The 27,991-nt window shown below is 38.0% G+C and overlaps 4 protein-coding genes across 4 annotated transcripts; 3 read left to right on the top strand and 1 right to left on the bottom strand.

The window, feature by feature from the left end:
* The first annotated feature begins 7,415 nt into the window (after window positions 1-7,415).
* LOC129808578 (uncharacterized) lies at window positions 7,416-8,681 on the top strand. Its single transcript, XM_055858360.1, has one exon. It carries the CDS (start codon window positions 7,416-7,418, stop codon window positions 8,679-8,681), a length of 1,266 nt encoding a protein of 421 aa, XP_055714335.1.
* A 1,198-nt stretch (window positions 8,682-9,879) lies between these two features.
* LOC129808635 (uncharacterized) lies at window positions 9,880-12,145 on the top strand. Its single transcript, XM_055858422.1, has 4 exons — window positions 9,880-10,043; window positions 10,100-10,438; window positions 10,499-10,759; window positions 10,981-12,145. Exons 1-4 carry the CDS (start codon window positions 9,920-9,922, stop codon window positions 12,141-12,143), a joined length of 1,887 nt encoding a protein of 628 aa, XP_055714397.1. The 5' UTR covers window positions 9,880-9,919; the 3' UTR covers window positions 12,144-12,145.
* Window positions 12,146-13,280: 1,135 nt separating this feature from the next.
* On the bottom strand, window positions 13,281-14,490 carry LOC129808636 (uncharacterized). The gene is made up of 2 exons (XM_055858424.1): window positions 14,297-14,490; window positions 13,281-14,232 (listed from the first exon to the last, which is right to left on the bottom strand). Exons 1-2 carry the CDS (start codon window positions 14,445-14,447, stop codon window positions 13,331-13,333), a joined length of 1,053 nt encoding a protein of 350 aa, XP_055714399.1. The 5' UTR covers window positions 14,448-14,490; the 3' UTR covers window positions 13,281-13,330.
* Window positions 14,491-23,463: 8,973 nt separating this feature from the next.
* LOC129808577 (uncharacterized) lies at window positions 23,464-27,261 on the top strand. The gene is made up of 2 exons (XM_055858359.1): window positions 23,464-24,172; window positions 24,572-27,261. Exons 1-2 carry the CDS (start codon window positions 23,464-23,466, stop codon window positions 27,259-27,261), a joined length of 3,399 nt encoding a protein of 1,132 aa, XP_055714334.1.
* Window positions 27,262-27,991: the final 730 nt, after the last annotated feature.

Below are 27,991 nucleotides of genomic sequence, written 5' to 3'. Positions count from 1 at the left end.
ATAGACTGCGTAAGAGAGTGTATTTTTAGCGGATTCAGACAGGATGTGCTTTATTTGATAGATCTTTAAATTTTTCACAAGTTTGATAAATTTTTATTTAGTTAAGTAATTTTTTTATGCTGAAATTCACTGATACAAGAGTTTAAACAGTTGTCTTCTAAATCTCAAGAAAAAAATTTGGATGATATTGGTGTCTGACAAAAGGTCCGCCTTGGCCATGTCAAAAACACATCCAAAAGGGGTGGCAAAGCGTCCGAGGCTTTGCGAGCTGCTCGAACTCCCGAGAAAGAGCTCTGCCTTATATACCTTTTCGCAAGCATTCTGATGTATAGAAAATTATTGTCGAATTAAATTTGACTATAAATCACCACAAAACCATCTTGAAGTTGAAAATTGTTCAAGAAGAGGGCTTCACAAAATCATTAATCTTTTAATTAATTAATTGAACAAATCGGATGAAAATTAAGCTTCAACCTTGAATAATTCAAGATGGCGATTTTTCCGGTGATAGGTGTCTAAGGATGAAATGTTCAGATGGACTACCTCCATAACATATCCAAAAATGAAGGAAATCGTCAGTGCCAATTTTTTTTAAAATTAGAAAAACCTAATTTTTTGCATATTTTTGGGGGATAGGGAGCGCATGAAGGGGGAGGGGGTAAAACCAAAGAGATTACTTTCGAGATAATGTCATTTGAGGAGGGGTCACCGAAGACCGGAAGTTGATATCTCTTACCGTTGATTTTTTAAATGGGTCAAAAGACTGAAAAAGTGCGAAAAACAGTATTTTTAAAATAGGGCTATTACCGTTACTTTCCCGATCCATCACCGATTGTGACCGATGCAGTCGGTTTCAGAATTAAAAGATCTTTCAAAAATGTCCAAATTTGTCCAAATCCGTTGAAAATTAGGCCCTCTAGGGTAGTTGACTTTTGACCTTGAATAATTCAAGATGGCGATTTTTCCGGTGATAGGTGTCTAAGGACGAAATGTTCAGCTGGACTACCTCCACAACATATCCAAAAATGAAGGAAATCGTCAGGGCCAATTTTTTTTAAAATTAGAAAAACCTCATTTTTTGCCTATTTTTGGGGATAGGGAGCGCATGAATTGGGAGGGGGTAAAACCAAAGAGATTACTTTCAAGATAATGTCATTTGAGGTGGGGTCACCGAAGACCGGAAGTTGATATTTCTTACCGTTTAAATTTTATATGGGTCAAAAGACTCAAAAATTGCGAAAAACAGTTTTTTTTTAATAGGACTATTACCGTTACTTTCCCGATCCATCACCGATTGTGACCGATGCAGTCGGGTTCAGAATTAAAAGCTCTTTCAAAAATATCCAAATTTGTCCAAATCCGTTGAAAATTAGGCCCTCCAGGCTGGTTGACCTTTGACCTTGAATAATTCAAGATTGCGATTTTTCCGGTGATAGGTGTCTAAGGACGAAATGTTCAGCTGGACTACCTCCATAACATATCCAAAAACGAAGAAAATCGTCAGGGCCAATTTTTTTTAAAATTAGAAAAACCTCATTTTTTGCCTATTTTTGGGGGATAGGGAGCGCATGAAGGGGGAGGGGGTAAAACCAAAGAGATTCCTTTCAAGATAATGTCATTTGAGGAGGGGTCACCGAAGACCGGAAGTTGATATCTCTTACCGTTGATTTTTTATATGGGTCAAAAGACTGAGAATTGCGAGAAACAGTTTTTTTTTTTTTAAATAGGACTATTACCGTTACTTTCCGGATCTATCACCGGTTGTGACCGATGCAGTCGGGTTCAGAATTAAAAGATCTTTCAAAAATGTCCAAATTTATCGAAATCCGTTGGAAATTCGGCCCTCTAGGGTAGTTGACCTTTGACCTTGAATAATTCAATATGGCGATTTTTCCGGTGATAGGTGTCTCAGGACGAAATGTTCTGCTGGACTACCTCCATAACATATCCAAAAATGAAGGAAATCGTCAGGGCCAATTTTTTTTAAAATTAGTAAAACCTCATTTTTTGCCTATTTTTGGGGGATAGGGAGCGTATGAAGGGGGAGAAGGTGAAAACAAAAAAATTACGTTTGAGATAATGTCATTTGAGGTGGGATCACCGAAGACCGGAAGTTGATATCCCTTACCGTTGATTTTTTAAATGGGTCAAAAGACTGAAGATTGCGAAAAACCGTTTTTTTTTAAATAGGACTATTACCGTTACTTTCCCGATCCATCACCGGTTGTGACCGATGCAGTCGGGTTCAGAATTAAAAGATCTTTCAAAAATATCCAAATTTGTCCAAATCCGTTGAAAATTAGGCCCTCCAGGCTGGTTGACCTTTGACCTTGAATAAATCAAGATGGCGATTTTTCCGGTGATAGGTGTCTAAGGACGAAATGTTTATCTGGACTACCTCCATAACATATCCAAAAATGAAGGAAATCGTCAGGGCCAATTATTTTTAAAATTAGAAAAACAAAATTTTTTGCCTATTTATGGGGTATAGGGAGCGCATGAAGGGGTGGGGGGTAATTTGGGTAAGTTAGTTCGATAGAATATATTGACATTGTAGGGGGTCACCGAAGACCGGAAGTCAATATCTCTTACGGTTTAGCAGCTAGAATTTTGCAAAGTTGAAAAAAAAAGTCGATTGTGAAAACTGCTCTCTCTTGGAGTTCGAGCAGTTAAAATGAAATGCACCGATGGTCTGGTTCTTGAGATATTCCCAAAAGAGTGATTTCTGGAGGAGAAGGAGTGGGGTGAGAGGCAAATGCATATGTTTTTTCGATTCCTTAGATTGACTTTTGGGGGGGGGGGTACTCAGAACAATCAAGGTCGCTAACTTTGTCTCTTTAGTCAGAAAATTGATCAGAAGAAATTCTGCTCTTCTGACCAGATTATTAGCATGTGCAAGAAGAAGGGGTTGGACGTATTTGAGATGTATGGATGAAATGTCCGCTAGGACACTCTCTAAAACATATCCAAAAATGAAATGCACCGTTGGTCTGGTTTTTGAGATACTCTTAAAAGAGTGATTTCTGGAGGGGAAGGATAGACGTTGGGGTGAAATTAAAGTGACCTTTGGATTCCTTGGATCAACTTATGGGGGGATACTCAGAGCATTCCAAGTCGATATCTTCATCAGTTTGTCCAAAAAATGGGATAGAAGGATTTCTGTAATTTTTTCCTTGCGTTTAACACTTTAAAATTCTTGAAAAAGTCGATGAATAAAAAAAAGTAAGATGTCCAAAAAAAAAGTTTCTTCTACAAATTATACCCTTTGAGTTCCTCTAACGAACAGTCCAAGTGCGAGAATTGTGGGTCACTCTTGGTCCCAGCAGTAGATGGTCAAAAATGACGCTGCAAAAAGTGTCTTCTTCGACATAAATGGTTCTGGATGACCATGATTTACCCATAGCCAATTACATATACCAGATTCTGAAAGCTAATGAACCAAGCTTTCCAACAATAGTTCACTCATCCAATTATGTTCATCAGGAGCTGAGATATACCACTCCAAACTTTTTACTTCTTCTACTGACAGAATATATGAACTCATCTAATATTACTGACAAAAAATATTTATGCCCTTTCCTGAATATTATGTATAACATGACTTTACCTTCATTGCACTTTAATTTTCTCAAGGCTGACTCCAGCATTTTGTCACTCACCAAGTCCGAAGAAAGAACTTCATCGACATCTTCATTTACAACTCTTCTCTTTTTTCGTGGTTTCGTCATAACAGCAACAGGTGGAAGCAGTTTATCAATTGGACACAAACTTACATCCACTCCTACTCCAGCAATATCTAAAAATGCGTCTGATCTTGCAGTTTTGATGATCTTATATATTTTCTCTTTGTCTGGTAGATCCATAATCGGTGGAATCTTTTTAATTTTCTTGTTGATTTCCGGAAACTTATATTGTCCAGTTTGATCTAATTTGTTGTATAATTCATCAAGAAGTTCTATTCTTCGACATTTAAGTGTAAATTCCAATAAATTGAAGTTTGTAATAGTGCTCTGTGAGCTTTCCATGCTTCTGGCATATCGGAAAAAGGACTCACAAACTTGGCTCGTACAGTGACATAATTGAAATAAGTCGGGCCTCCCAGAATCTCTTAAAAAGCTTATCAGATTTATAATAGGGGAGACTGGGGTAAAAAGTCACAAATCGAAAAATTCATAATTCAATATCTTCCAAGATAAAAAAGATAGCGGGTCAAAATTTTTTCTATAAGTAGCCTCTATAGACCTTCTTCAATGTCGTAAGTTTGTTAAAATTCGAACAAGGAATTTAAAGAATATAAAATATTGAAATTTTCAGCCCTGTTATAGAACTATTTTCCTTACAGCAGATATCAATTTTTACCTATTTATTTCCCAAAATTGATGCTCTGGTGAGTATTTCCAAAATGATTTGGATTCTTTGAATACAAAGCCACTATCCCTTTTCGCATTTTCCAAGGATTCTTTTCTCCAGAAATCCTTTTATTGAAATTGACCACTTGGGGTAAAAAGTATCAAGAGGTATGGGGCAGAAAGTAACAAAAACCGAAGTAATTTGTGATGCCTCACGGCGAAAAGAAACGTCATTGCCCTATGTCGCCGCTTGTTTTTTTTTTCAATTGTCAAACGATTTGCAGTGTCTTGTGTATGGATTTTTCATTTCACCAGATTTCTAAAAGTCTGAAAGTTACTTATTCTATTTATGAGAAAAATTCAAGGTTTGGAAATGTGGCATTCTAATCATTTAAATAGTTTTGTTCTCAAACCATTTATTATTAAAAAAGTTACAGAGATGCGAGATGGTGCGTAATTATAAAAGAAAAACGAAGCACTTAACCCCAAAAAACTCTCCTTGGCTTTGCGTATGGTGGAATGTGGTGTTCCGGTGAGATCAAGCGCCAAGTTTTACGCAATAAATTATCAGACTCTTCGACGTTATTGGAAAAAAGAAGAAGGTTTGAATGGATGCGTACAAACCGGGAAAAAGGACGTGCATCCGTATTCAATGAGGAACAGGAAGCAACGTTGAAAAACTATTTGCTGAATTGTTCCGATAGATACTTCGGATTATCTATAAATAATGTCAGAAGATTGGCGTTTGATTATGCTCAAGAGCTGGAAATCACCACACTACCATCCTGGAATGAAAGGAAAATGGCTGGTATTGATTGGTTGTATTGTTTTCGGCAACGTCATCCGGAATTGGTTGTACGAAAGCCCGAAGCTACGAGTCTTCAAAGAGCAATTGCATTTAATAAGGTAAATGTGGGAAAATTTTTTGACCAGCTGTAATCAGTGTACTTCAGACATACCTTTGACGCTTCTCACATTTATAATATGGATGAGACGGGTATTACTACCGTGCAAGATCCAGGAAAGATTATTTGTAGACGAGGAGTAAAGCGAATTGGTCGTATTACTTCGAGTGAAAGAGGCTGTTTAATCACTATCGCTCTTGCTGTGAATGCAGCTGGGAATACAATCCCACCGTTTTTTATATTTCCGCGGGTTAAGTATTACGACCATTTCATCAACGGAGCACCACCTGGAAGCATCGGAGCAGCGAATCCGTCTGGATGGATGCTGGCAAACCACTTCCTACAGTTCTTGCAGCATTTCAAAAGACATTCCGGTGCATCCACAACAAATCCCGTGCTTCTTGTTCTGGACAACCATGACTCTCATTTGTCCATCGCAGGTCTTAGGTTTTGCGAAAAAAATGGAATTATTGTTCTATCGCTACCTCCACATTGCAGCCACAGACTCCAGCCCTTAGATCGCACAGTTTTTGGTCCCTTGAAGAAATCAATGATGAGACATATGGATTCATGGATAACTGCACATCCTGGAAGATCCATGTCCATACACGATCTCCCAGGATTAGTTTCCTTGGCCATGGATGCAGCTATGACCAGAGCGAACAATGTCTCTGGTTTCAGAGCGACTGGCATATGGCCATTTAATCTATTAATTTTCAATGAAGAAGACTTCAACCCATCCATTGTTACAGATGTCCCTGAGATTCCAACACAATTCAGTTCCTCTGTACCTCTTGAGAATTCAACCGAGCCATCAGGTAACGTCGTAACTTCACCAGAGGACAAAAAGAAAAACTTAGATTTAATCCTTCAATCCATAAGACCATTTCCAAAAGCCAAACCTCGTTCTACATCTCGTCGTGGACGCAAGAAGAGGCACAGTGAAATTTTAACTGATCCGGAAGTGATGTCACGACTTGAGGCTGAACAGGAAGCCGCTAAAAAAAGGAGATTTGATTGCAAATCTGCTAAAGACAAACCGAAGAAAATGGGGCACCCAGAACCGGAACAGATGTCACAACTTACACCTCGACAGGAAAATGACAAAAAAACGAAATCTAGAAAGGGATCTCCAAAAGATAAGACTAAGAAGACGTGCCCTCCACATTCAGTAGCCAAGAAAAAGAAATCTAAAATGGAAACTGCAGAAGAAAAACCAAGGAAAAGGGGACGTCCAGCAAAGACAATATAAAAATTTTGTCGCCATCCCCACTGTCTGTATGAGCTAAATTAATATGCTCCATATGTCCATATATATAATGGAACTGGTGTGATGAGTTAATTATAAAAATTCCGGTGATCACCAGTGAGAATTTCTTCACCTCAAGACTAAAAACACCTTTTTAGTCTTGCCCAGAGCTTTCGGTCCGGATATGGACCTTCTTCAGTGGCTATAAAGGATATTTTATTACATTAACATTTATATTATATACAAGGTCGTTATTTGGACCATTTCAAATTCACTCACTCGACTAAGACTATGTTTTTGTGATTTCTTGAGGATTCGTTCACTTTGTGGGAATTAAGGGTAAACATCACAGCAGGAAAAATCAGTTGGGAAGGTTTGTATGGGATAAATATTTACAATTTTCTAATTTTTTTAAAATTTTTCTTTCTGCAAAGACTCTTTCAGTGACGTGTTTGGCGCTTTTACTAACAATTTTTCTTTGTCTTCTCAACGGCAATTCTCTTATCATTTCCTCTCTTTTTAACCAGTTCAAATCTCTCTTCCCCAAGTTGCTTCGACTCTGCAATCCATCGATTATCATCATTATCATTTCCCCTCCGTGATTGCATGCTAATTATATTGGCATATATCGTACTGATGTAAACATCACCCTTTTTATTGACGGTGTTTTCACGGTTTTTCTGAATGTGAAGTGTTTCAAGTATTTCCCTTTTTCCGCGATGTGGGTGCATATCAATGATGGACACATTCTCGAATCGAAATTTATGTCCAGTGGATGTTCTGTGATTGCAGAGAGCGGTTACTCCATCGTTTTTAATTGGGGGTCTGCAATCCCTTCTGTGCTGATTCATCCTATTTTTTAGGTGCTGTGATGTGGCTCCCATATACACCTTCTCACAACCCCCACATGGAATGCAGTATACCACATTGGAACGAAGTTCAAGGGGAACAGGATCCTTAACCCCTGGAACACGAATAACGAAGGAGGTAGATCGCCGGTTTGAAGAGATCTCTCATACAACAAATCTATCTAAAGAGATGTTAATCCGAGTCACGAGGTTCTGTCTCACCACGGGGTACTTCGTGTTCCAGGGGGAGGTTTATTCCCAACTCGATGGAGTGGCCATGGGATCACCGATCAGCCCCATCATTGCTGACATTGTCATGCAGAGAGCTATTGAGAAAACTCTTGAAAACAGCACAATGAGAATCATGTTCACCAAGAAATATGTGGACGACCTTCTGCTTGCGGTGCACAGGGATGATGTGGGCGAAGTCCTCCAACAATTCAATTCCTTTCATCCGAAGATCCAATACACAATGGAAATTGAGCAAAATGGATCCATTCCTTATTTGGATATGATGGTGTGCCGCCGACCTGGTGAAACGACCCTGAAGACCACTTGGTATTCAAAAACGTGTGCATCACATCGGATGTTGAATTATAATAGTGGCCACCCTAAATATATGATACTCAATGTTGCCCGAAATTTCATGAACAGAGTACATACATTGACTTCAGAAGAAAATAATGATAACTCAAGGAGGATACGATCTTACCTACGACTCAACCATTTTCCGGAACGGATAATTAGGCTCCTCATGAATCGCAACATCGCAACACATCCATCGAGTAGGAGAGAGAGGGAATCACCCACAGTTTTTCACTCGGTCACATACATTCCTGGAGTGTCTGAGAGGATAAGGAGAATAGTTGGAGAAACCCTGGGACATGGTGTGGCATTCCGGACTATGGGGAAGAATCGAAGATTCTTCACAATGGTTAAGGATTCTGTTCCCCTTGAACTTCGTTCCAATGTGGTATACTGCATTCCATGTGGGGGTTGTGAGAAGGTGTATATAGGAACCACATCACAGCACCTAAAAAATAGGATGAATCAGCACAGAAGGGATTGCAGACCCCCAATTAAAAACGATGGAGTAACCGCTCTCTGCAATCACAGAGCATCCACTGGACATAAATTTCGATTCGAGAATGTGTCCATCATTGATATGCACCCACATCGCGGAAAAAGGGAAATACTTGAAACACTTCACATTCAGAAAAACCGTGAAAACACCGTCAATAAAAAGGGTGATGTTTACATCAGTACGATATATGCCAATATAATTAGCATGCAATCACGGAGGGGAAATGATAATGATGATAATCGATGAATTGCAGAGTCGAAGCAACTTGGGGAAGAGAGATTTGAACTAGTTAAAAAGAGGGGAAATGATAAGAGAATTGCCGTTGAGAAGACAAAGAAAAATTGTTAGTAAAAGCGCCAAACACGTCACTGAAAGAGTCTTTGCAGAAAGAAAAATTTAAAAAAAAATAGAAAATTGTAAATATTTATCCCATACAAACCTTCCCAACTGATTTTTCCTGCTGTGATGTTTACCCTTAATTCCCACAAAGTGAACGAATCCTCAAGAAATCACAAAAACATAGTCTTAGTCGAGTGAGTGAATTTGAAATGGTCCAAATAACGACCTTGTATATAATATAAATGTTAATGTAATAAAATATCCTTTATAGCCACTGAAGAAGGTCCATATCCGGACCGGAAGCTCTGGGCAAGATTAAAAAGGTGTTTTTAGTCTTGAGGTGAAGAAATTCTCACTGGTGATCACCGGAATTTTTATAATCAATAATATGCTCCATTTGAATTCTTGAATCCATTCGCAATCCCTAAATGCACTCATCCGCAGTGAAAGAATATGTGGGATTTTTTTCTATTGACTCTTGTTGTACAAAAATATCCTTTCGAGGGGAAATGCATGTCTTGATTCCTACCGATCCCTTCTTTTTGTGGCTCAATATTGATTAGTATAGAACTGGTGAAGACCACTTTACGTTAGGACCGCATTTTAAATATTACCTATGATCTAAGAACTTCAAAACCTCAGTGATCTCGTGCCATAAAAAATACATTTTTTGTTATTTCAATAAATGAAGTCTTGTTTGCTACTTTTCATTTTTCTTTCTTTTATTCCTCATTATTATATTGTTTTTTTTTTTTTTTTTTGAAAGATGTGTTGTCTTTTTATTCTTTTCAAAAAGATTGGGTACTCAGACTTTTGGATAAACTTATGAAGCAGTATTCCCAATCAACATTTTCTTTCCGATTGGAAAGCTGCCCAGATTTCGTCGACACAGTGTCGACAGATATTGGACAGATAATTTTCCAAGCGATTGGAAAAATTTCTGTCCAAAAATTTACCAATTGGACAGAAATTGGACAAATATTGGAAATTTTTCTTTCGAAAAAATTTCGACTGAGTCTTTCGAGATCTTGTCGACAAAAATTCGACAAAATTCTTACCATGTTCATTGGATTCTTCTTCTTCTTTACTTTTCTGTTCAGTTTCTTAGTGCAAGCAATACAGTGTAATTATTTTGATTTGAGAAAATGAAAAAAGCATTCAAACACACGAGTACTTTCTATAGACATCGTAGAAAGTATTTGAACGCAAGTGCTAAGTTTTCCGTGTCTGAGGAGGAAAACGGAGAAGTGAAAAATGTTCTGCAAGCAGGTAAAATATTATTTTGTACTTCGTTTCGGTCTGATTATCCATTAAAAATTTTTTAGTTCCTGAGCATTCTGAAGATATATCATATTGCACTGATTATGAAGATGAAGAAGAACTCTGGGAGCCTGTCGTCCCGTTATCCGAGCAATTACGGGATTGGGCAAGCGATAACTACATCACCCACACTGCCATGAATTCCTTGCTGCTAATTCTGCGACAGCAACCTGATTTACACTACCTTCCGAAGGACGCGCGTACCCTCTTTCAAACACCCAAGGAAGTGAATTTGGAAAACCTTGATCCAGGACAGTTCTGGAGTCGTAGCATTGGGGATATCTTGCTCCCAATTTTGAAAGATAATCCTCATGTTCATAAAATCAGCCTGCAATTTCACATTGGTAAAAAAATATGAAGTGTTTGTAGCCATATAGATGACTATTTTTTTTAATATGTAACAGATGGGCTACCGATCTCGCACAGTTCAAAAGCTAGTTTTTGGCCTATCCAGTTCAGAGTGATGGAACTCCCAGATTTTCCACCTCAAATAGCTGCCATATTCTATGGAGACAGCAAACCATCGTCTTTAGATAATTACTTGTTTTCAACGGTAACAGAAATTGGAAATTTGATACAAAATGGAATAGATGTTGCTGAACGAAAAGTGCATGTGGCTGTCCACTGTATCATTTGTGACAGTCCTGCTCGAGCTACAGTTAAAGGTGAGAAAATGCAAAATAAATTTGAAGAAATCTAATTTTTTTAGGAGTCAAATATTGGCGATATATAAAACATCAATACCCTTTAATTTCCATTATCGATTTTGAAAACATTTTTCTATTACGCTTAAAGTTTCTCAATTTTGAAGATATATAAATTCAAATAAATTCAAGTTTTACTCAATTATTCTCAAATTATTTTAATTATTTTTATATCTCTAAAGGCGTCGTTAATTTCAATCACTCCGTGGGATGCACAAAATGTACTGTGGTAGGAGAATATTATTACAAGGGTCATCACATGAGCTACCACAATTTGAATGCGACCAAAAGAACAGATCAAAGCTTCCGTCAAAGGTTAGATGCTGACCATCACAAGGAGAGATCGCCATTCGAGAAATTGCCGATTGATATGATTTCGCAATTTCCGATTGCGGATTCATTGCATTTATTCGATCTGGGCATCATGAAGCGCATGTTAAAAGGATGGTCTTATGGGAGCTACAACTTCCGCACAAAATGGTCTGGCCAAGAAATCGATAACATATCAGCTCTGCTAGACGAATCGAATTTATATATTCCAAAAGAACTGCATCGAAAAGTTCGGTCCCTTAAAGTCATTAACTTTTGGAAGGGCACTGAATTTCGCACTTTTCTTCTTTATTTGGGAATATCAATTCTTCGTGATTATCTTGATAAGGAAGCATATGCCCACTTTCTATTGCTTTTCACAGCAGTTACAATTTTTACCACAGAACACTACAAGCATCTCTACTACGTTGGACATCAAATTATGACAGCTTTCATCACAGGATATATACAGCTCTATGGAATTGATTCGATTGGCAGTAATATCCATAACACATTACACGTTTTCGACGATGTCTCGAATCTGGGTGCTTTGGAATCCATAAGTTCTTATGCTTTTGAGTCGAATTTGTACAGAATCAAAAAAATGTTAAAAACTGGGAATAATCCCTTGTCTCAGATTGCTAAAAGATTAGGTGAACGCAGTCTAAAAGAAAATAAGAAACAGAAAATCACCCAATTCCCCATTCTGGAAAAGTCCAATATTTTCACCTCTACTTTCATGCTTGGACCAGATGTCAAAAACAAATGGTTTCTAACCATGGAAAATGACATCGTGGGTTTTACGGACGGATTGATTATAGATGGCCAAATTATCCTAAAAGGAGATAAATTTTTAAAAAAGGATGATGTTTTCATACAGCCCATAAAATCGTCTATTCTCAATATTTACACAGTCACAAATGGAACTCTGACGGAACCGAACACATATTCTATTAAAGAAATTAAGTGTAAACTAATTTGTACCATGTATCATAATAATATGATCTTTTTACCTTTGCTTCACACTTTGAAATAAAAATTAAGAACCAAGATAAGTGAGGATATTTGTTTTTGAAGTAGTTGTAGAACACCTAGGGAGATTTTTTTAGTCTCCCATATATTCGTGTTTGGGAAATGGTGAAATGAATTTTGGAAACGTTTGAGCATAATCGTAGGAAAATAGATTTTTTCAGGAATAGCAGGCTCAATTGTTAGAAATCTCATCTAATAAGTAATTTAAAAACTTGAGTTTTGAACATATTTTTTATTTTATCACAGCATTATGTGTTACAAATCTTTCAAATCCACATTTTTGTACTTTTATTTCTCTTCTTTATTATTTAGTTGGTTGAAAATAAAAGAATGAGGGATCTTTTAATTCTTTTCTTTGTTTGCTCGCGCATTGCCATGCTTCAATGTCTTGATTTTGAAAAAATATTCATTGTCCTGAAGACTATAAGCTCTATCAGCTGAATTCACAAGGGAATGGAATAATTCGATCACATTCGTATTTTTCACGAATGCATGCTTTTTCGTTGCGCCCTTTGAGCATCCCGTCCATGTGAATTGTTGCTGTAATCCTCTCGTGAAAACAAAGTCAACAAGTTTTGCGGCTGTTTTAAAGCCATTCTCTTTTCCGCTTGTGCCTCCAATTACGGACAACTGTTCGAACACTCTGTTCCGGAAATCTTGAGAGTTAAGTTTAGTCTCAAAATTAAACACTTCTTCTACGGTTCGCAGCGGAAATGTATGTGCCTTTTGTACCCCCAAATTTATGGTTTCTGATACAGTCGAATTCGTGGAGCTTATTCGCAAAAGACGATCCATTTTCGCCGATAGGTCAGCGAAATTTTTGACCACTTCATTTTTAAATTGTCCAACTAAAAATTATAAGTTAAGTTATGAATTATTTGTGATGGCAAGCATAATCAGCTAATTATAGGTGTGTTCCTTTTATTGCAAAGATTTTTAATAAAATCGAAAACATATTCAAAGAACAGCTGAAAATCACTGTGGCCGAAAAACTTGACTGATCATTTTCAACATTTCAATTACAATTCAATTTCATTTTATTAAAAAAAATAAAAAAAAGTCCCAAACAATGAATAAAACGTCGGATGTGCTTCGAATATGCACCTTGTGAATATTAGTCTGGCCAGAGATGGTTGACTAAATTAAGGATCACAATATATGTGATGATGAAAGAATCACACCCATAAAGAATTAAAAATATTGGATTTTGCACTTACAGTCTTGAGTGAATTTGGCTGAACAAACGCAATGCTTTTCCCGCTCCAGCGGGTACATGGTTCCAGAAGCATTGGTCAAGGTAGAAGGGGTCGTAAAGTCTACAGGAGGCGTTCTTGGAGACGTGCATACTAGATAATCTTCTGGACACTCACTGAAATCGAGCATGTCGGAGTAGTTTGTGACGTCGGACGAGATGACAAGAGAAGCTCTTTCTTGATTTGTCTTTGATGAGAGAAACGTGTTAGGGTGGTTTTTGGCGATAGACGAAGACGTAGCGCCCACAGCGGGTCTCTCTGGAGACTGCATTGATGGTGAGCAAACAGTGACAGGACAGTTTGAGGCGTCCAAGGACGACGTGGAGGCCACAGGTCTTTCTGAATACTTCTTTGTTGATAGAGTCATATCAGAACAGTTTTTGGCGATAGATGATGACGAAGCGACTACAGTGTGTCTTTCCGGACACTGAATTGGTGAGAAAATCATATCAGTACGATTTGTGGTGACAGACAATGACGTAGAGATCGCAGAGGGTGCTTCTGGACATTTTTCTGATGATGAGAGGATACTGTCACTGCAGTTTGTGACGTTGGAAGACGTGGAGATCCGAGGGGCGTTTTCGGGGCAAATATTTGATTCAATGAGAGGCGTAGACTTCTGAGAGAAATTTCCTTGGGGAACATATTCATTAAAGTCTAACTGCGCGAGAGACATTTTAGGTTCACTTTTCTTTCTTTTCTTCTGCCTGTAGTCCAGCATAAAGTCTTCCTCATTCTCCGTCTCGATATTGGAAAGCATCTTTTCCAATTTCTTAGCATCCCGAAATGTCTCAATTCTTTGCGCCTTCACTTCACAGTTGTAAATAGCCCAGGATTTATCTTAAAATGACAAAAGATATTTATAATAAATTTAAAAATTGTATTTACTTGATTATTTGCTTACCGGGAACTATAGTGAGGTTAAGTCTCAGCTTCTCAATTGCTCCCAATTCTGGCGGTGGCCAGAAGAGTAATCCGTCCTGTTCCCAACTATCCGGAACAGCGGTGATGAGACTGCGGCCGTCCTCAATCATCTTAACGACTTTCCAACCCATTTTTTTATTTATTTTCTGCCAGAAATTGAAAACGTGCTCACTGGTGAATTGACAGAAAGAATGAAGAAAGACAAATAGATACGCGTAATTAGTTATTACGCGTAATAATTTATTTGGAATTAATTACACCTTGAGATTTAATAATAATTTTTGAGTAGTCTGACTGACGCAGTGGATATTGCGTTGAAAATCCAATATTATAAATGAGTTTTGTATTATTATTAAACTAACAAATTTATAATTTGTATAATTTATAATTTTATTTAATATTGTATTGCATAAAATAGTATTTCAACAGATTTTTAATCCTCGGTAGAGAAAATATGATTTTAAACATTTCTAATACTTATTTTTAACCTAAATTGGCCTGTCCTTAAAACTTTTGTAAAGTCCAACAGACAAAATAAAACGAAACGGGTTTGGGAGTCTGTAAACGTTCAGAATTCCCGCGACATTGGACAAAATGTAAGTCCGTAAGAGTGTCAAATACTCGCTAGAAAGCCTATCAACGAAAAAAGGGTTTAGAATAGTTGGAACATAAAACATAATGGGAGATGTTTGTCAGTAAACGTTTAAGAATACTATCGGGTAGTGTAAAGTAGATTGCTAGCATGGAAACGTCCAGAAAACTATAGACATTAAGCCTAATAGGAGATTGTTCGTCCGTAAACATTCAACATACTAAAGAAAGAGTGCAAAACGAGAATTTTTATTCCAAATAAATCTCTAAAATACCAGCGAGATAGAGCTAAACAGTGGTTGTTGGCCGGAAAATATCTCAAATACTCGCAATGAGGGGATACAAACATTTAGATTTTAAATATCAAAAATCCTTACAAGTTAAGACGAAAGGTGACTGTTAGTCTATAATAAACATCTCGAATACTGATTTAATAAGGCAAAATGGGGATTGTTAGTCCAAAAAGATGCATTTAATTTTCATTGCTTTGTATTAGCAACATATGAACATGAACGCATGAAGAATCTCTTTGGTACCAAATCGACGAACTTCTTTTTTCACGAGATTATTAAATTTTAAAGCATTTCTAGAATATAGCATTTACAAATGTAATGTTTACAAATGTATAGAACTCATGATAAGAAACGAAACGGATACTATTAGTCCATGGAATACTGCCATTATAGGACAAAATGGAGATTCTTAACCAATGAACTAACTAGATTCCTTTCCTTCTCCCAGATGCCCTATTTCCTCTGTTCCTTCTAAGTTCCATGGTCGGGGTGACGGGCTATGCCTATCCAACTCCTGCGCTACCATATAAAGCATTCCCTCCGGTCGTTGAGCTTTGGGGATTTGGGAGACGGAGTTGGACAGTGCTCTGGAGGCTTTTGAGGTGGTGATGGACGAGGCTGTCTTGCCGAGTTGCTGGTGGCACTGGGCTGGTGGCTGGAGACTTTGGCGATGATTTGACCGGACTGGAGCTGGGCAGTTGTTGTATTGTGCTGTATTGTGGATGTGCCCTTTCAGTTCAGTGCTCTCGTCGCCTTAGTAAAGACTGCCACACATTTCAAATGCTTGAAATTTAAATTGTGCGCTCACAATGCATAATACCCCATTTAAGAACTAAACTTTGACTAGTAGTGCAATAAACCTCCGACTTAAGCCAAACAGTGTCTTTTAGGTTATAAACGTATGATATAAAACAAAACGGAGAATGTAGAATAGAATAGAATGGAATATTTATTTGGTGATTAATTATAATGGTGAGCCTCGAGTGGGTCAGTGGATAGAGTAGTAGCTCTATAACTGCGAGGCCTTGGGTTCAAAGCTGAGCAGCAGCAGAAAAAGATTTCTCATGCCATATCGGCTTTGAATTCGTCCAGTGAATGAATTAATAGTAATGCCAATGGTGCATATTGGCAAAAAAGTGAACCGCCTAAACAATAGAGGCTGGTACGAGAACGAGTTTCGACATGAAAACGGTACTTCAGTCGATACAAATATTCGCTGTCACTGATCCCAAACACACACCGAGAAGGGATGCTGTGATATAGTAGCGGCACTGGTTGCTCACAGAGCTGCGATATAGAGCGGCTATCCGTATCGGGAGAAAATATAGTATAGGAGTGATGAAGCATAAGAGGCCCAATTGGTGGCCTGGATGCATCGGAATATCCGAAATGGAAAACTGACCCCTGGCAGAATCTTAAAATCTTTTAAAATTATAATGGTGATTAATGTAAGTTCACTAATGTAGTGAATACTTGCGAGATAGGGAAAACTGATGTTTTAGACACTGGTGAAAATGAAAGGGTCACTGTTTTGACACTCATTTAACTCTCGCATAAACGAATAAATACAATGAAAAAGTCATCTTTGGTGTTTGCTCAGATGAGAGAAATATGATATGAGTAATAATTTTACGATAAAACGTAATCTATCGTGATATATGTGCATACAAAATTTAAAAAAAATTCAAGTTAACCTTTCAAATGATCAAATATGATCCATTTTTGCTGAAAAGGGTCCATTTGACCCTTTTATTTTTATCAGTGGATGGTAAATGGTTAGAATACTCGCGAAATAAGACGAAACAGGGACTATCAGTATGTAAACGTTACTAATACTGTCGAGATAACCCTATACATTTTCTTGTAAAACACGTACAGAGCTTCTGGATAACTCGGTCATGAATATGTAATACACGCACTTGTTCTGCATAAAATTTTCAAGATTTTGTGTGAAATGCTACAGACCTTTGTAGTAGTAACCTAACAATAAGCTAATATACCCATGACTAAAGTCCACAGATGATTGAGCTCGTACATAACAAAGTAAGTTTCCTGACACACTATACAAATGCGGTTTAGTATTAATTATCAATAAAGTAGATGTGTGTTTTCCTCCAATATCGATGATATTCCAAGCGTTTATGTTCGAAAATCTTCTTTTTGTTGTAGTTCACACGCATTGTGGGCATTTCTAAAGGGCATTGTGCAAATGACCAGTAAAAAGTTAAAATTGGCCAATACCAAAAAAAAAAAATTACACAGTTATATTATTGTCCAAATTCGTCCAAAGGGAAAATAAAGGGCTTTTTATTTTATCTGCAACAATTTTAAATGTTAAATAAATAAATTAGCTCCATTTTTGTGAAGATTTAAGTTTTTTACTGACCATAATTAGATATTTTACTGCTCATTTTTATTTTTTTTACTGCCCATTTTGGTTTTTTTTACTGCTCGTTTGTTTTTGGCCTTTATAAATTAAAGATATTACTTTATCTTCAATTGGAAATATTCTTCTCTATAAAAGATCTAGTTTTGCCTTGAGTCGTTTGTATATCAAGCGTTTATGAACATAAAGTCTCCATTGTGAGCTATAATTACCAGGATTCTGTATCAATAGTTTCCGTTATGTCTTTTATCGTGAGCATACTAGATATTTGTAAGTTAACAATCCTGACTTCAGCTTACCATGCGAGTATATAGAGCATATACAAGTGTAGTATGAATACCCCTCTTATGAGATAAAGGGTTAACTTAGTGCAAATTGCTAGACTTGCAATGAGCAATGTCCAAAATGAGTGCATGTACCTCAGCCTATGCAAGCTTGCATTAAGTCCCCAAATAAAACTCTTTTGTAAAGAATTATGTAGAGAGTTGGAAAAGAGCGTGGAACGAATAAACACCTTAAGAGAATGAAGTGTGTTTTACTCAAGAACATTTTTATCATTACACAAGCTAACAAACTTCCATTCCGTCTTATTGCAGTTATTTTATACGTAACGAACGTTTCATAACAACACTATAAATATAATTTCTCATTATTGTTACGTCCATATTGAAAATCATCCTACGAATTTATATAAGAAATAATTATTAGAAATATATAATAAAAAAAGGAAAAAATTGTTATAAGAGAAAGTTACATCAAAATATAAGATTACATTTGCAAAAAGTTTTTTTTTTGTTTTAGAAATACAACATTTTCACTGAATATTTGTTTAATATAGTGTTAAAAAAGGATTATGAAGTTAAAAATATAAAATTGCTGAAATATTAGCTTTATTCCATATTTTACCCCAACTATACGCGATTATTATACCGCGTAAAAAATATTCATTCCGTATTTTTTCTGCAAATGGCGAAATTTCAAGTAAATGAAATAAAGAGGAAAATTGAAACTCTTTTTATTCGTCTTCTTTTTGCTTAAAAATTCTAATTCATGCTTTTTATGACTCAATAAAAAATATAGATTTTTTTGGATATAATTGGAAAAATTATAAAAATAATTCCATTTTTCAAGTAGATATTTTCAGAAAAATCTATATTGTTCCTGTGAGGCGTAAAACTATATGATTCCTCACTCAATTCTCTATCGGAAAAGCACTTCTGCATTTTCTATATAAATATAAAAATGATTGTGTTCCTGCGTAAAAGTAATCATAATTTCCATTCATTTTGGGAGATGGAATTATTTATCGTTTGATGTGGTGCCAGGTGAATATCTATTTTGTATGTGGAATATATTTTTCACTGCTGGCAACTCGCTGTGGAATTTATTTTGACTTTTGTGGACTGGACAGATTTTGGAAAATATTTGGTGAAAAATTTCGAAATATTGTCGACAGCGATGTCGACCGTACGTCGACAGATTATTCCCCATTCTCGACAATCTGCCCAGCGTGTGCCCAGTTTTCGCCTATTTCTTGACCTCGTTTTTCGACATTTTGCCCAGTTTTTGACCAGAAATGTTTATTGGGTTATGAGCCCAAGATGAATATCCTCAACTTTCAGGTGATCAAAGACCATTCTGTTACTATTCATTTATTGAAAAGAATTTATTCACTAAATAATTTTTACATTCGTTTGTCTTTTTTGTGTTGGGGCTTATGTCGTTGAATGGTTGAAATGGCCTTTTCCAAGTTATTCCTCATGAGCCTTCAAGATGAAATCCTCTCCGGTATTGGATAAAGAAAGAACACCAACCTGATATTTAGTAGGTTAGTCAATACTGACAATAGCGCGCCTTTTTCTCTATTGATGTGTTCTTAGTTCGGAGCAAAATGATTGATAGAAGTCCACGAACTGTTCCTAGAGCACAATCTACAGTGCCGGATTTAGGTGGGTTCCCTGAGGCCAAGGAACTGGGCCTCCACATTTAAAAAGCTTACTATGGTCACAATGGTCTCAAAATAAAAATTACTACGAAAAAAATTGCAAATTAAATTGCTATTAGCTAATAAGAGCATTTAATGTCCGACAATATAAAAAAAGTTTGAAGCGGTTTGCACTTTAGAAAATGTTTTGTTTTTTTGTGCTGAGGCCACCACTCAAAATTATTTATTTTATTTATTAAGCATTTTTCTACTACTTTGCGTTTAATTTTTTGGTGCTGAGGCCCCACTAAAAATCATTATTGTATTTTTCTACTACTTTGCGTTTTCTGTCCTCCTACGGAGTCCTCACCACAGAGTCATTTATTTATTTAAATTAAAAATATTCCTTTTGCAATATTTTGTTTCCTTTTTCATATTGAAGCCTCCACAAATGTATCTGCGCACATGATGAATTCGTTAACATTCAAATATTAGGCGCGAAATAATTTAGACGAGTTTAAGAATGAATAATCAATCAACAATTAACAAGAAAAAACTCATTTCAGCCACAATAAATTCCCTCCCAACAATTAGCGGATAATTGTTAACCAGTTGATGAACTCTAAAACAAGATCAAGATCATTGTCCATCAAACTTCTATTCTTTTGTCATCTGACAGTGTATAAATCAAGCAATTAATTTGCTCCATTTTTTAATATCCAGATTTCTGTGAAGAAATTGAATTATTTTTTGTGGAAAGTGAGAAATTCAGAGATTCAGTAAAGTGATTCCTGCCGCTTGTCTTCCTATCACATCTTTGTTCCTGTGAACCAGTGAATTTTGTGTCGCGTTTTGTACTTTGTGCGAGGGTTTGAGTGATTTTTTTCTGTTAGAGATATTGAATTTGAAGCACAAATGTCTTCAGATAGGCATGTAAGGCCCAGAAGTTTCGAGAGTGGGGCCCAGAAAAGAAAGAGGAAGGAAGACAATGCAAAGGAACTGGAGAAAGTTCTGTCTAAAACAAAAAAGATAAGTCATTTTTTCAGTTCGGTGACAGAGAATCAGCTTTTTTTCATACAGTAGCTTGCAAAAATATCGCATTACAATGGGACTCCAATAGCGCCGAGTAATTCATATCAGATTCATAGATACTATTGGATTAATGACACTATAGCAGTAAATTAATATAGTTCCAATCCATTTCAATTCAGACAGGAAAAACGAAAATCGGTCCTTCATGGTCTTTTAGATGTTTTTGAATATTACATGTCGAAATACACCCAAAAATATTATACACATATTTTTTCTCATTGCCAGAAAAACTTTCTAAAAAAAAATTACCATTTTTTAAAATGTATAAAATGTATTACGTAAGTTTGTTTTCCTTTTATTTAAAAAAAAATTTTTAATTCAAATTTCTTTTTTTATTCCAGTTAAAAAAAATCTGCAAACCAACACATGTGTCAAACGTTCCCTAAAGTATAATTTTTGTCAATAAAAGACATTTTTAATTACAAAATAAAAAAGTAATTATTTATTATTCCTAAAACGCGGGTTTCAAAAATGTTGATATTTTAACTGTTCATAAGTATTGTTAACGCTCTTAGCGTTTGAAATTAAAAACATAGAAATCGCTGGCACTGAATATCGAACGATATATCGCTATATCGATTTTCTGCATTTCCCCTGTCAACTGATCACAGGATATCCCTATTTCGTTCCTGCTTTTTACTGTTTTCTTTTTCTCTCGAGTAAAAAGAAGGTGTGAAGAAGTCAGTGCGCGCAAATGAAATAAAAACGTGTCTCCAATCTTAAATTTATTTAAAGTAAAGGCAATAAATAACACAGTTAAGGACAGTGAATAACGTAGTGGTGATTTTGGATCAGAAAACAGACTTTTATTTTGGTAAAGACTGGGTGAAAGTGGAAAGTGGAATCCACGAGGCTCTGCAGAGTAATCCGGAAGACTGGTTGGAACAGGTTGAGGCCACAGGGGAAGAAAAATTTTGATCCTTCTCCCCAGGATATTAACCAAGCCTCCTTGTTTCCACAGGTAATCCACAAAGAAGAAAGAGAGAGTATAGCAGGTGATGAATTCCCGGCATTTTATTCTTTTTTCTTAAGGTAACGACAAAGGGATCTCAGTCCACAAAGCTCTGCCACAATTATTCAACTTGATCTCTTTAATTTATAGGCAAGTACCAAACATATTTGGTCCATCGGCCTCCAAGTGCAATTTGACATTTGGAGGACACCAGTTTCCTGCTAAGCAGAGCCCAAGTCTTCAAGAAAGTCGCTACCATGTCCAACTACAAAGTGCGGAGTGGCTACAAGGGTACATTGACAAGTATCAAGAATGCTCTGGACAGATTGGAGCAGAATCCTGAAAATCTTCAGAGGTCTGGTGTCCGGAAGGAACTTGAGGTTCATCTCGAGACGGTAGGGAAGTTACTGCCCAAATTCAGAGACCTTCAGCGACTCATAATCAGGGATCAGGAGATAGAGAAGGACAGGGAGCAAGAAGAATAAGAACTATTAGTTTTTTCTACTGAATGCGATACGGTAGAACGTCGTCTTATTAATCTCATCGCTGATTTGAGGCTGAATCAAGAGGTTCCTGCGGGCCCTTCAACTGCCATGTCCTCGGATGATCTGTTCAGATTTTTGAGAGAGGATCGTAAAGCCCAAGAAGAATCCTTTGAAAGGATAATGAAGGAGCAACAAGAGATATTCAAGCACATATTGGAGGGAAGAGGGGAGCAAAGGTTAGATAATCAGAGTGCGTCTTCTGCCAGTCTGGAGAGTATGCAGCCACATCATCGAACAAGTGGGGTTAAATTAGAAGCAATTAAGGTCCCCAAATTTGATGGCAGCTATTGTGATTGGCCAGAGTTCCAAGATTTATTCACCAGCTTGGTGGATGAGAACCCTAACCTCACAAACTCTCAGAGGTTTCACTATTTGAAGAACTCGCTTCAAGGAGAGGCAAAAGGAGTCACCAAGACTATTGCGGCCAGTGGTGAAAATTATGTCAAGGCGTGGGGACAATTGAAGTCGAGATATGACAACAAGGTTAACATTCTCGCCAGCCTCTTGGACAAATTTCATCAACAGCCAGCAGTAACTTCAGTATCCCCTGAGGAGTTGCGGAAATTGCATGATACTTCGAAAGGCATCTTGGATTCCCTAGAGACCATGCAGGTTAGTGGGCCAGACCCATGGATTATCCATGTAATTCATCAAAAGTTAGATCATGAGACTCGGTCCCTTTGGAGTAGAGAAATAGAAGATCCCTCACAAGTTCCCACTTGGAGTAGTTTTGATAAATTTCTTGCTAAACGTTGTAATGTCCTTGAAAGATGCCCCCTCCTATTACTACTCCTACTACTAATTCTAGTAATTCAAGTGCCAAGAAAAATGTAAAACCCTTTGGAAATAAAAATGCCCTCACAAACTTGTCAGCTATAGAAAACAGTAGAGATTTGTGCCCTGTATGTGCTAAGTTTAGTCACAAATTGTATAAATGTAGCAAGTTCAAATCATTTACTGCTGTAAAAAGATTGGAGACCGTGCGTAATTTGAGGATTTGCTTAAATTGCATTGCGGACACTCACGCGGTTAATCAATGTTCTTATCCGCCTTGCAAACACTGTAAAGAGAAGCACAATTTTTGGCTTCATGATGCCCTCACGAGAGATTCCGGGAATTCCGCTCACAGTATTCAAGTCAGTGCAAACAATGGCCAGCACCCATCCCCATCTGTTTCTCGGGACTCAGGGTCACCTGTGGTGCCAATTGTATCATCCGCGAATTGTGGGGTAGTGTCAGAGCTTAGGTAGAGGCGTGTCCTATTGAAAACTGCTCGCATTCTTGTGTATGATGTCCACAATAAGCCCCATGTGTGTAGAGCTTTCATCGATGAAGGTGCGCAAGGAGATTTCATCTCGGAAAGAATGTGTGGAATTTTGGGTCTGAAAAGGCATCCAATCGATGAAGTCGTAAGCGGTTTGGAGTATCAACAGTCCAGTCCACGCTTCGCAGTCGAGGCAACCATTGCGTCACGATATACGATGAAGCCATATTCACTGTGGTGTAGAGTGGTTGATAGGGTGTCAGTGGAATTGCCAAACTGGCCTGTCCAAGAGAAAGAGATTGCAATTCCTCCAGAGTACGAACTTGCAGATCCATTATGGTACAAGACTGAGAGGATAGATATTCACATTGGCGGTTATATTCTCAATGACGTCCTATATGATAAATCTCACCAACTGGGTCAGGGACTACCAAGTTTGAAGAAGAGCGAATTTGGATGGATGTTATTTGGATGTTGGGATCAAGATCCAAAAAACACATTAACACCACCACTGTCTAGCCACAACATTGCTTGTAATCTTTCCACCCTTGCCAGTATTGACAAAGTCATGAGAAGGTTTTGGGAATTGGAAGAAATTTCTGCTGAAAGCATGAAGTCAGAAGAGCATGTGATGGTGGAAAATCTGTATCTCACTACAACAAAAAGAACTGCAGAGGGTAGATATGAGGTTCAATTGCCTTTGAAGGAAAACCACCAGGAGTTGGGAAATAGTCGAATCAAGGCTTTGCAATTGCTTAGAGCAGTGGAGAGAAGACTGTTAGCGCAACCCAAGTTGTATGAGGAATATGGTCAGATTTTTCAAGAATATTTAAAATTGGGGTTTATTGAAGAAGTTCCCTCAGAAGAAATAGACCGGCCCGCATACTATGCTCCCCACCATTGTGTTGTTCGAATGCAGGCAACCTCAACTGAGGTACGCATAGTCTTCAACTTTAGCTCAAAAAAAACCTCGGGTTTAAGTTTAAATTATGTTTTGCTTGTTGGACCCGTGGTGCAGCCAGACCTTGTGACCATTCTCTGGAGGTTCCGACGTTATGCAATTGCTTTGTCATGCGACATTGTAAAAATGTATTTGCAAACCCAAGTTGAGCCCTCGATACGTGACTTACAGAGATTTTTATGGAGGGAAAAACCAGATAAGTCGGTGAAAGACTACAGATTCCGCTCTGTTTGTTTTGGAAATGCAGCCTCACCGTACCTGGCTACCCGCTCCTTGAACCAATTGGCGCAGGATGAAGGTGAGCACTTTCCTGTGGCCGCAAAATCAGTGCTCAATCACTTTTACATCGACGATTGTCTGATGTCGGCAGCGTCTACTCAGGAAATTGTTGAGACCCAGCGGCAGCTTGTTACTATGTTCCAGAAAGCAAAGCTTGAGCTCTCAAAATGGAAATCAAACTCCGCAGAAGTTTTGATTGACCTGAATTCCGAGTTAGATAGTTGTGAAAATATTCATTTGTCGGGAGAAGAAGTAAAAACCTTGGGACTATCCTGGAATCCCTCGTTCGATTCTTTTTGCTTTCATGTATCACCAGATCTCTCTAAGCAAGTTGTGACTAAGCGTACAATAATGTCAGTTTTAGCCAGAATTTTTTATCCTCTAGGCCTAATAGGGCCAGTAGTAGTGCATGCTGAAATTATGCTTCAGAGAGTATGGAGGAGCAAGGTGGACTGGGATGTGGAAATTGAAGGATCGATGTTGAGTGATCTTCCACAAGTTCAACAGATCCAGATTCCCAGATGGGCTGCAACAATTCAGTTTGGCACCAAGGAAGAACTTCACGCGTTCTGTGACGCAAGCAAAATGGCATATGGAGCAGCCATTTACCTGATAGTCGAAGATGAGGATGGAAAACGATCTTCCCGTCTCCTGACAGCAAAAAGTAAAGTGGCACCCATTGACGAGATTACCATTCCCAAGTTGGAGCTGTGTGCTGCAACACTCGGAACCATTTTGATGACTCGCGTGCGAACTGCGTTTGGCATTCAGCCCGAGCAATGTTTCTATTGGAGTGATGCCATGGCTGTGTTAGGACAAATTCACTCCAAGAGCACTCGACACGAAGTATTTGTGCGTCACCGAGTCAAGACAATCAAGGACAATACAATTGTGTCGCAATGGAGATATGTACCAACTCACGTAAACCCAGCAGATATCTTGTCAAGAGGAACAACTCCGTTGAAGCTTGCAGAATCTGATGTCTGGTGGAGTGGCCCCAGCTGGTTGATTGAGGATGAATCTTCATGGCCCGAGCCTTATCTCTATCCCGGTCAGACCGAAGAAGTTATTGCTATGACTGTAGCTGCGGACCCTCCTCAACCAAAGAACGTGGAAAGTGAACACAAATCGTTTGAAAACATTATAGCTTCAGCATCAGATTGGAATCACGCCAAAAAACTGACTGTATGTGCAATTCGTGAGAACTGGAAAGAGTCAGTCGACGAGATTCGAAAGGATTTTCCTGAGTTTTCTCTGACTGAGCTGAGAGAAGCGGAAAATTGGCTAATCAGGGAGGATCAGCAGATGCATTTGGGCGAGGCAATAAAGGCTCTAAAAGCGTCAAGATTACATACAAAGAGGGACTTTCAATTTCTGCAAAGGTTGAGACCTTTCATCCATGCCACTGGTGTTATGAGAGTAGGAGGTCGACTTCAGGAATCTGAAGAGGACTTGGAATCAATCCATCCGCGAATTATACCTAAAAGTCGATTAGCTGAGCTCATTGCAAGGCATGAACATGTGACACAGTTGCACGCCGGCCCACAATTGCTTCTCTCGTCCCTGCGTCGTAAGTTCTGGCCACTAGGAGGAAGATATTTGGCAAGAAAAGTAGTACATTATTGCGATGTATGCTATCGTATGAAGCCTAAACTGGAAACTCAAGTCATGGGAAACTTGCCAAAACCTCGAGTTACGCTCATCCGACCATTAAGATCAGTCGGAATGGATTTTGCAGGGCCACATACAATTAGAGTGGACTTAGCCAGCAGAACGAAGACTCAGAAGGCCTATGTGTGCGTTTTTGTATGCATGGCAATTAAAGCTGTTCATCTTGAGGCAGTCAGTTCCCTGTCAACGGAGGCATTTATTGCCTGTTTCCGCAGATTTATTAGTCGTCGCAATCTTCCTGCAGAAATATATTCTGATAATGGACGCAATTTTGTTGGAGCAGACAGGGAACTGTGTAGACTTTTTGAACAAGAAGAAAATCAAAGGAAATTGATTGCTGCTACAAGTGATCTCAACATTCAGTGGAGATTTCAATCACCATCAGCACCTCATCATGGAGGCTTGTACGAAGCAGCAGTCAAATCGACGAATTATCACCTAAAAAGAGTTGCAGGAGATGTTGTTTTCAATTTTGAGGAATTCAATACACTCCTGTCACAAGTGGAAGCCACGCTTAACAGCCGCCCTCTCACGCAGTTGTCAGATGATCCCACGGATCCACAACCTCTGACTCCCGGACATTTCTTAACCATGGCACCACTCAATCAGCTTCCTGATCCAGATGTCACTTATCTGAAGATCAATACTCTAAGTAGATGGCAGCTCTGCCAAAAGGCCTATCAGGATTTTGTTAAGAGGTGGAAGAGAGAGTACTTACACACTCTCCAGCAGCAATTGAAGTGGACAGAGACCAAGAAAAACTTTAAGGAAGGAGACATTGTGCAGCTATCCGAGGAAAGTCTAGGGGATCTAAAGTGGACAATGGGACGAGTTGTCGATGTGTATAGAGGAAATGATGGATGTATGCGAACAGTGAAGGTGTCGACAAATCGAGGAGAATTTCTGAGACCCATCACTAAGTTGGCGAAGTATCCTACAGAAGAAATTTGGGGATCATCGACCCCAATCATTACTGGGGAGTGTTAACGCTCTTAGCGTTTGAAATTAAAAACATCGAAATCGCTGGTACTGGATATCGAACGATATATCGCTATAACGATTTTTTGCATTTCCCCTGTCAGCTGATCACAGGATATCCCTATCTCGTTCCTGCTTTTTACTGTTCTCGAAGAAAAAGTGTGCGAAGAAAGTTCATGCGTGAAAAAAGGTCTCTAATCTTAAATAAAATTGAAAGTAAAGTGGATAAAGTTTGTAAAAACAAAGTAGTGACATTAGTGTTGGTTCGGTGAAAGAGACAGTTTTTTACTTGTCACAAAGACTTGGTGAAAGATTGAGTGGAATTCCACGAGGTTCTGCAGCCCAATCCAGAAAGCTGGTGGGAAACAGGTTGAGGCCACCGGGAAGGAAAATTTTGATCCTTCTCCCAGGATATTAAACAAGCCTCCTTGTTATACACAGGTAATCAAAGAGATCACAGTCCAAGAAAGCTCTGCCACAAATTCACACGATCAAATCTCTTTATTTAAAGGTAATTCCTGGAGAGGACAGAGAAAGCAGAAAGAGGGTAACAAATTCCTAATTATCTTCCTTTTTCTCAAGGCAAGTACCAAACACACAGCGAACATCGATTTCAGTGAGGGTGTGACAATTGATCCATGAGATTTTCGAGGAAACATCAGCTACAGCTGATAACTACAATTATGGCTTACAAGTAAGCCTACAAGTAAAAGCCAACTAAGTTTCTTAAAAACGCGTG

The sequence above is a fragment of the Phlebotomus papatasi genome, chromosome 4 (genome assembly GCF_024763615.1).
Source record: "Phlebotomus papatasi isolate M1 chromosome 4, Ppap_2.1, whole genome shotgun sequence".
NCBI lineage: Eukaryota > Metazoa > Arthropoda > Insecta > Diptera > Psychodidae > Phlebotomus > Phlebotomus papatasi.
The sequence above is the reverse complement of the archived record's forward strand: the minus strand, read 5'-3'. Positions and strand labels throughout refer to the sequence as shown.

Excerpts from the sequence above, each read along its gene's own strand:
- LOC129808578 (XM_055858360.1), top strand. The coding sequence starts at position 7,416 with ATGCAGTATACCACATTGGAACGAAGTTCAAGGGGAACAGGATCCTTA.
- LOC129808635 (XM_055858422.1), top strand. The coding sequence starts at position 9,920 with ATGAAAAAAGCATTCAAACACACGAGTACTTTCTATAGACATCGTAGA. Across the intron at positions 10,044-10,099 it reads GAAAAATGTTCTGCAAGCAG|TTCCTGAGCATTCTGAAGAT; the intron begins GTAAAATATTAT and ends AAAATTTTTTAG. Across the intron at positions 10,439-10,498 it reads CAGCCTGCAATTTCACATTG|ATGGGCTACCGATCTCGCAC; the intron begins GTAAAAAAATAT and ends AATATGTAACAG.
- LOC129808636 (XM_055858424.1), bottom strand. The coding sequence starts at position 14,447 with ATGGGTTGGAAAGTCGTTAAGATGATTGAGGACGGCCGCAGTCTCATC. Across the intron at positions 14,233-14,296 it reads TAACCTCACTATAGTTCCCG|ATAAATCCTGGGCTATTTAC; the intron begins GTAAGCAAATAA and ends TGTCATTTTAAG.
- LOC129808577 (XM_055858359.1), top strand. The coding sequence starts at position 23,464 with ATGTGTGGAATTTTGGGTCTGAAAAGGCATCCAATCGATGAAGTCGTA. Across the intron at positions 24,173-24,571 it reads CAAGTTGTATGAGGAATATG|CCTCACCGTACCTGGCTACC; the intron begins GTCAGATTTTTC and ends TTGGAAATGCAG.